Source organism: Solea solea, chromosome 11 (assembly GCF_958295425.1).
Source record: "Solea solea chromosome 11, fSolSol10.1, whole genome shotgun sequence".
Classification (NCBI taxonomy): Eukaryota; Metazoa; Chordata; class Actinopteri; order Pleuronectiformes; family Soleidae; genus Solea; species Solea solea.
The window spans coordinates 16,834,144-16,843,564 of NC_081144.1; the positions used below are offsets into that span (position 1 = coordinate 16,834,144).

The window sequence follows — 9,421 nt, forward strand, 5'->3', positions numbered from 1 at the left end:
CCACAAAACTTGACAAAGAAAAATGTGTGCGAGTGTGTTTTTATTTGAGTTTATTTAATCTCATTAAATAATAAAAAAAACAACTACATGATACTGATTAAATGGAATGAAATCATTGAGTTAATATTTTCATCTTTTTATGCATCGTTCTGAGAGGAATAATACATTTTAATTGTATTTTACTTTCTAATTTATTTAAAGAACAATGTCATTTTTAAGGGAAATAACTGTTTACATACAATTATAGGAAGAAGATATGAAGGGTTTTCCCCCCCACTGTGGGGAAGTATGTACTTGAATCATTGAAACCATCCGAGCCACTTTAACCAGAGCTGCTGATCAGAGGTTTGTGGTGTTTGCATCAGTTTCACTCTTACAGCAGCGACGCAGATATTCCTGATTTACCAACTGTTGAGTTTCTGTCTTACAGCCACATATAACGGTCTTATCAGCAGCTCTGGTGTCCGGGCACAAGGAATCAAGTGAAATAATAATAAAGAGTGTGTAACCACTTTTTTGTTGTCCGTAAATCTACTTTTCTTGTGTTTGTGTTAAATGAAATGACATTTTTTTTTCATTTTGAGGATATGACATTGTAAATTTGTGCTGCATTTTTTTTTAGCCCCATGGTACAGCATGTTGTACGAAAAAGACACCAAACTGCATGACAAATTCACAGCAAAAGAAAATAAGTTTAGGAAGAGACATTTTAAATGTAGACAAAAATGTATGTAAATAATGAGGAAAAACCTTAAAAAATACAATATTCATAGACTTAACCAATAGTTTTCCAGACTAGCCACAGGAATGGAACGTATAATTCCATAAACACTTTATATAAAACAGCAGTGGGCAACAGCGAAGACAAAATATTAATAAAGAAATTTATTAAATTTTAGAAAAAATATTACATTCCTTCAGTCCAGATAGAACACAGTTAATCTTCAATCTTTTAATCTTAATTAAACTTCAAATTATAAATCTGGTTATTTTTCTCCTAAAACCTTCTGAAATGAACACAACAAATAGATATTTCCACAAACTGGATTCACATATTTGAGTTAATTATCATATTCCAGCAGAGACCAGGATTTCCCGTTGGCCCCGTTTATCCACTTTAATCAAAGTGTTCATAACGAACTAAAATATGAATAGAAATATGGCTCTGTGATAATGTAAAAGTCCTGAAGAACAAAAAAAAAATGCAAACATGTAGAGATTATTACTGTCACAAGGATTTGGATTTTGTTGTTTGTTTTTGGTTCCAGAGGCAGATGAAAATTCAAAGTCATATTTCACCTGCAAAAACCTGTGTTTCTACAACAAAGTGATTTAAAAAGCTGTCGTTTGAACACGTCCTCAGGGTTTTTGTTCTCGATTGTTGACACAGAACTTAAACTACAGAGCATATATTCAGTCTCAGACGCAAGAACACGGCTTGTAGTTCATGAATAAGTTTGTCGTATATGAACTGCTCACAGTTCATGACGCATTGTACAATACTGACTGTGTATAAAGAGACAGTTACCATACAACTGTCACAGTTTCCAGTGTGTTTGTATGTTTGTGTATTGTATTGTAAATGTAAAATACTGTTTGACAGTTATGGGCATGGGTCACGTTTTTTGAAGTGCTGTTGCATGAGTTGCTGACTTTGAAGAGAGAACTTCTCTCGCCAATAAGAAAACACAACAAAAGTCTCATGGAATAAAGTCTATGCCTGCTTAACCCGTCGATGCGCCTTCAAAAGAGTTACATGAACACACCTAGGGCACCAACATGTGTTCATAAACAATTAAGCTACAAACACTCTATCCATTTTTTTATGCTTCAAACCAACATCAGTCCTTTCCATATCAAATATCAAAAATGAATTCATTATTTTCAATATACTTTCAATTATTTTTGGTTTAGAATTTTTAAGTTTTTAACCCTTAAACGGCCTAGTTTTTTTTACGACACATCACAAATAGTCATTGGAATGGGTTTCAATGAGCACATGTTTGTGCATAGGTGTGTTAGTGGGAGTATTTGTTGTTAGCTAACAATAGACTGAAAATAAAATGGCATACATTTTTAACAATATGCATGGAAAAAAAGGATAAAATATTCTAGAAATTAAAAGCCAAAAACACAAAAATGTGTCTAGCTGTGTTTAAGTTTATGATACGATTAAGACTCTTAAACCAGAAACCGCTCACTTTCCCGCACCAAAGTCCAAAGAGAAAAACAGCATTTTTAGCTCGCTGCTGTTCCACTGCTGCCTCGTCTGGTATATTTGTGTCACTGAGGTAAATCCAAACAAAGGATTTCAAACACTGAAGTCATTAAATGACACATTTGAGCAAACGGATGAAGGCAGCAGTGGATTAACAACTCCTGTGTTCCCTGATGTAAAATCATTAGTTTTCTCTATGGACTTTGGTGAGGAGAGAAAACGCTCGACTCACTTCAGTTTCCAGCTGGAAAAAAAACGATTTAAAGGTGTGAAAAAAGTGTCATCTATATTAATGAGATACCGTAGACTGAAGCTGGCATAGATTTTATTTGCTGAGCCTTTGGTGAAGTGGCTAAAAATAAAGTTTTGCCTTCTGCCCGTGAAATGTTATCAGACAATTTAAGATTTTCAGTCTTCTACTGGTGCTGCATTTCTGGTAATAGAACAGAAGGTGGCAGCATTTCTATATAAGGCACTACATAGAAGGGAACTCCTGTGTGTGTGTGTGTGTGTGTGTGTGTGTGTGAGAGAGTGACTCTTATCCAGAGTAGTAGTTGGTGGGGAAAAAGGGCATCTTGCTGACAGTGGCTGGCACGGCTTTCTTCCTGACCTCAACCTGGATGTTTGTTCCATTCTTAGCAAACGCTGACTCCACGTAACCCATAGCAACGTTCTTTTTCAGGCAGGGAGAAGGGCAGCCACTGGTCACCTCACCTACACGAAAACAGCAAAGAATGACTGTTTACATCCTCAGACTAGCAGCAGACAGACCTGTTGCAAACAGCAATGTATATAACGGTGCAAACTGTGGAATTAAAGGTATAGTTCAGGTTTGTTTCAGGTTATGAACAAAATGTCACAGAAAAAACGGTCATTTTCATGAAACCAGTCTAATAACGCAATCTAATTAACATCACTGTCAGCTGGGACAGCAGGGGAAACAGATTTTAGCCACTTCTTTAGCCACAACAAAAGGCAATAAATGAATATGTTTGCATGTTCTCACTATTAAACAGCCTTTTCTGTCTGGAAACGTTTGTAAACCACTCGCTCTCCACAACAAATCCCTAAAGTAACTCAGCGATTGATCAAAATGTTCAAATGTTGTAACTTTGATGTATGAAACTGAAAATAATATCTGTCATGTTGTATATGTTGTTGTTTTTCATGACTGCAGCATGGGTGAAGGGCCCGAGACCAATTTCCCACTAGTGGGACAATAAAGTTGATCTTGATCTTGACTTCAAGATGTCCCTGCAGTGAGCTACAAATGCTGATTTTCAGCGTTCCAGTCAGGAAAGATGATATAAAGCAGTGAACATATTCTTTAGATATTGCTGACAAAAGCAGGTGCAGATTTTACTAGGCGACTAAAGACAGTTGCTGCTGGCAGTCATGTTATATGAAAGCAGGTGCTCAGGTCCCAGACTGGTTCATGGAAATGGCTGCTTGGCAAAGTCAGTGTTGATATTTGTGCCACGCAACACCTCATACAACCACACTTCAAAAATCCTGAACTTTACCATTAAGTACAGATAAAGTCTGATCAGTGGTGATGCTGAAATGGTGACTAGATTGTCGTCATATTTTTTTTTTTGCCAAAGATTGACTTCATTTCAACACAGAGGCACCTCCAAACCACCACTCCTCACCTATAACCTTCCCCTCAGGGCTGAGAATGGGGGTGTGTTGTCTGACGGGGGGGCCACTGGACACCAGACCGACTCTCTTCCTGGCCGTTTTGGCTTTTATCTGCGGTACAATGATGTTAGCGCCGGGGAAATCCTTCATCTGACGACGACGCTTACCTGCACGTGGACAAAAACAAACGAGGAGTTATAAACACAGCGCTGCAGCTCATGTTCTTTAGAAAGACTCTTTTTTAAATGTCAACCCTAGGAAGAAGGAAGAAGGATGAAGTAGCAGTTAGCCACCAGGGGCCGACTGATGGCTGCAAAGAGAAGTCCGTCTTAGTTTATGACATCAGTAAACATTTTCCTGAGGCATTACTGATCTCAATAACCACTTTTATATTTAATTTTGGAAAAGATGTTCCCATTTATAGGGAAATAGAAGATAAAGCACGGCACATATGAGTGGACACCAGTGTGATTGACAGCTGGTATCATCTAAAAGGAACAGGTGATGTCTGTGAATTCTCAGGCTCAGTTTTCACCAGGATTGTATAATATAATATAATCTGAACAAAGTTAGAGCAGTGAGAGAAATCTTACAGTCGCATAACTCCAGGAATATAAACAGTGTCATTAAATAAAGAATACTGAATTAGAGAAAGGAAAATGTGACAACTGTGCACTTATCAAAAGGGAGGAAGGAATAAGGAAAAAGAAAGAGGGCAATTTCTGTAAAATTAAAGAAGAGTCCCATTTCAGTCTCCACAACATTCTACAAAAGCAAACTGGTTCAAACTAGTCATTAAAAATGCACCTATGGTCCAGACCAGCGTGGCCTCCACAGGTGTGGTGGTCTCGTCTATGTCGTTGCCATAGAGACAAAGCCCGGCTTCCAGCCTCAAACTGTCCCTGGCTCCGAGGCCGGCGAGCTTCACCTCACTGTGAGCGAGCAGCTTCTCCGTCAGCTCCACCACTCTGGAGTGAGGGACGGAGATCTGAGACACAGACAAAGACACCAGGGAGTTCAAATATCATGACACACAAGTGAAATGTGGGGAGCGCCGGCCGCGTCTCACCTCCACCCCGTCCTCTCCCGTGTATCCACAGCGAGTGACTCTGCAGCCAGGAACACCAAACACAGTGGCCAGGGCGGAGGTCATGAAGGTCAGCTTACTGAGGTCGTCCGTCAGTCCCTGCTGCAGCACGTCTGACATCGACGGGCCTAAAAAAAAAAGCAACTGCTTATTAATTATCTGCCGTGCACATTTCACAACAAAACTGTGTGGAGTATTATGGGTAATTAATGATATTGCATATATTTAAAGAAGAATTAAAGTGTTGGTGGGCTGCAGATAAATTCAGGTGTCAATTGGGCCAAAACATCCCCACATTTGGCAAGAGGTGAGAGGGTGAGAGAAAGATTTTTATTTTTATTTTTAAAAGGTAACTTTATTATCTCGTACTAAACATCAGTACTCACACGGAAACTTTGAAGCTTAATAATCTTATAAGAGCTGTACGTGTTTAACAAAGCGATCAATGTCCTTCATTTGTCTGTAATAGTAGAAATCCACCATTATTCTGGCCTTCACCATCTTAGAAAACACAATAGTAGCATCTCCATCCACGGCCTCGTCTATTGTCTTCTTCCCGCTGATGTAAATGGTCTGTCCTAGCGAGAAGTTTATTACCGGACATTTGTTCTTTGCAGATTTTCTGTATTCAAATCCCACGGAGGGAGGGAGAGGGAGAGCGAGAGAGAGATAGAGTCTTACCTTGCAGAGCAATCAGTGATTCATCAAGGAACTCCAGATCCACATCAAACCCTGCAGCTTTGAACTCTGCCAATCTACTCTACACACACACACACACAAAACGTATTTTTAATTTCTTATCCAACACATATATAGGTCACAAAATAATGATTCTATGTTAAAGTCAGGGAAAGACGTGTACTGTTATTCACCTTCATATGAGCCGAGTCCTTGTCGGCACAGCCAGCGTTGGACACAACATAGAGGTAGCCCTGGTCTGTCCTTGTTACTATGAGGTCGTCAATAATCCCTCCTTTCTCATTGGTGAAGAGGGACAGAGTGCCCTGGGGCGGAGGAGAGGGGAGAGAGAGTGAGGATCTGACGGTACAGGCAGATCACGGTGTTCACATATGAACATTAATGAAGCTTTAGGACGATTGTTTTCCTTTGGATCAAAGTGTCAACGTGAACATGAGTTGATGAAGGCTGATGCTCTCACCTGGTTGTCCTTGAGTTCTGCAATATCTGCAACCACCAGAGATTCCATGAACTTCACTCTGTCTTTGCCATGGACTTTGGTCTGACAGTAAAAAAATTACACATACAGAAAATAGTTTTCTACTGGGGTTAAACCATAAAGATAGATAGATAGATAGATAGATAGATAGATAGATACTTTATTCATCTCACAGAGAAATTCACAGTTCAGCAGCTCCAGAATATGTTACACGATAGAAACATAAGAGGCATGCAGGTCTATGTACAGTCTAAATATAAACTGAAACATATGTATAAAAAGGAAAAAAAGAAAAAATATATAAAAAATATAAAGGCGTTGTAGAATGAGATGTACATGTGTGCTTGCATGTATGTGTCATGTATGATGCAGGTTGAAGAGTCTGATGGCATGGGGGAGGAATGATCTCCTCAGTCTTTCTGTGGAGCAGGACATTGACAGCAGTCTGTCACTGAAGCTGCTCCTCTGTCTGTGTATGGTGCTGTGTAGTGGATGGTGTGGATTGTCTATGATGGACAGGAGCCTGTTGAGTGTGCGTCGCTCAGCTATCGATGTCAGACTGTCCAGTTCTGTGCCTACAACAGAGCCTGCCTTCCTTATTAGTTTGTCCAGGCGTGAAGCGTCCTTCTTCTTTAGGCTGCCCCCCCAGCACACCACTGTGTACAGGAGGGCACTCGCTACCACAGACTGGTAGAAGGTCTGTAGCAGCTTCCTGCAGACGTTGAAGGATGCCAGCCTTCTAAGGAAGTACAGGCGACTCTGTCCTTTCCTGCACAGAGCATCTGTGTTGGTGGTCCAGTCCAGCCTGTCATCCAGCTGTACTCCCAGGTATTTGTAGGTGTGCACCACCTCCACACAGTCCCCCTTGATAAGAACTGGTTCTGGGTGCACCCTGGATCTCCGGAAATCCACAACCATCTCCCTGGTCTTGGTGGTGTTTAGGAGCAGATGATTGTTGTCACACCATTTGACGAAGTCCTGGATGAGCTCCCTGTACTCATCCTCGTTTCCGCTCCTGATACAGCCAACAATGGCTGTGTCGTCCGCAAATTTCTGCACATGGCAGAGCTCTGAGTTGTGCTGAAAGTCAGACGTGTACAGGGTAAACAAGACAGGAGAGAGCACAGTCCCCTGCGGCGCCCCCGTGTTGCTGACCACCATGTCAGACCTGCATTCCCCCAGTCTCACATACTGGGGTCGGCCGGTCAGGTAGTCACTTATCCAGGCAACTAGGTGTGAACCCACTCCCATCCCGGACAGCTTGTCCCTCAGAAGCAGAGGCTGGATGGTGTTGAAGGCGCTGGAGAAATCCAAGAATGTAATTCTCACAGCACCGCTGCCTCTGTCCAGGTGAGAGAGAGATCGATGTTGCAGGAAGATGATGGCATCTTCCACTCCCACCTTTTCCCGGTAAGCAAACTGTAGGGGGTCAAGGGCATGGCAGGTCTGTGGCCTGAGGTGATGAAGCACCAGTCGTTCCATGGTCTTCATCACGTGCGACGTCAGGGCCACAGGTCTGAAGTCGTTCATCTCTCCAGGATGGGGTTTCTTTGGGACTGGGATGATGCATGATGTCTTCCACTGCTGGGGAACCTTCCCCAGTCCCAGACTCAGGTTGAAGATGTGCTGAAGGGGGTGACCTAGTTCCCGCGCGCAGGCCTTCAGCAGTCGAGGTGACACTCCATCTGGACCTGCAGCTTTGTTAGGACGCAGCCTCCTCAGCTCTCCATAAACCTGAGCTGCCGTGATCGTGGGTGGTGTGGTGGGGGGTTGGGAGTTGTCCTCATCTGTGTTAGTGGAGGCTTGTGTGAGTTGGGGGGTGAGGTGAGGGGTGAGGGCATCAGCATTCAGATGTATGAATGGGATGGGGTGATCAAACCTGTTAAAGAACTGGTTTAACTGGTTTGCCCTACCCACATCGCTCTCCATGGGGGGTTTTCTCTTGGAGCTGCAGCCAGTGATTGTCTTCATGCCCTCCCACACCTCCCTCATGTTGTTTTCCTGCATCTTTTGTTCTATCTTCCTCCTGTACTGCTCCTTCGCCTCTCTGAGCTGGACTCTGAGTTCCTTCTGTATCCGCTTGAGCTCCTGGGTGTCACCATCCTTGAAGGCCATCTTTTTCTGGTTCAGAAGACCCTTGATGTTGCTTGTAATCCAGGGCTTGTTGTTAGCAAAGCAGCGTACAGTTCTTACAGGAACAACAACGTCCATACAGAAGTTGATATACTCAGTTGTGCAGTCAACCACCGCCTCGATGTTCTCATTGTGGGATCCATGCAAAGCATCCCAGTCTGTGGTCTCAAAGCAGTCCTGTAGAGCCAGTTCAGCCTCAGGAGACCACTTCCTGAAAGAGCGTGTGACTGTAGGCAGCCTCCTCACTCTTTGGATGTAGTGGGGTTTTAACAGGACCAGATTGTGATCAGCTTTCCCCAGTGCAGGCAGAGGGGTGGCTGTGTATGCATCCTTCACGTTTGCATACATCAGATCTAAAGTCCTATTCCCCCTGGTGTTACAGTCCACGTACTGGTGGAAAGCAGTCAGTGTTTTGTCCAGAGTTACATGATTAAAGTCCCCAGAGATTAACACAAGAGCCTCTGGATGCTGTGTTTGTAGTTTAGCCACAGCGCTGTGGATGACGTCACACGCAGCCTCCGCGTCCGCCCGTGGAGGAATGTAAACAATGACAACAATGGCGTGGCTGAACTCTCTGGGCAGGTAATATGGTCTTAAACTTACCGCCAGGAGTTCAACGTCCCTGCAGCAGGTGGAGATTTTAATCCTCACATGTCCAGAATTGCACCAGCGTTTGTTTACATACAGCGCGAGTCCCCCTCCTTTGCGCTTTCCACAGGCACGCTTGTGTAAGTTTGCATGTGTGTGTATGTGATAACACGTGTTATCTCTCTCCCTCTCACCCACCTGCAGCATGTGACTGACATCAAAGATCGAGCAGTGCTCTCTGGTGTGCATGTGTGAGGCGATGTGACTGTCTTTGTACTGGACTGGCATACTCCAGCCTGCAAACTCCACCATCTTCCCTCCATGTTCTCTGTGGAAGTCAAACAGTGGAGTCTTCTTCTGCACGGCCTGTGGAGGAAAAACCAAAGCACTGTGCTCAGCGTGCAAAATAATTAAAAACACAGAGAAACCAGGAGGCAGAACAAAACAAAAAATGACTGATACAGTATTTTATCTTAAAGCTTCAGTGCAGAACTTGTATCTGTCGCCCCCCTGTGGACTTCTGGGGGAATTAGTAAAACACAGATCTACCGAGAGAAACAGAGCGCTTTTCCATCTA

At 43.0% G+C, this 9,421-nt stretch overlaps 1 protein-coding gene across 1 annotated transcript; it reads right to left on the bottom strand.

Moving 5' to 3' along the window:
• Nucleotides 1-2,051: 2,051 nt before the first annotated feature.
• On the bottom strand, nt 2,052-9,222 carry amt (aminomethyltransferase). Its single transcript, XM_058643823.1, has 8 exons — nt 9,043-9,222; nt 6,106-6,186; nt 5,819-5,950; nt 5,628-5,706; nt 4,929-5,074; nt 4,667-4,847; nt 3,871-4,026; nt 2,052-2,932 (listed from the first exon to the last, which is right to left on the bottom strand). The coding sequence occupies exons 1-8, from the start codon at nt 9,154-9,156 to the stop codon at nt 2,757-2,759; spliced, it is 1,065 nt and encodes a 354-aa protein (XP_058499806.1). The 5' UTR covers nt 9,157-9,222; the 3' UTR covers nt 2,052-2,756.
• Nucleotides 9,223-9,421: the final 199 nt, after the last annotated feature.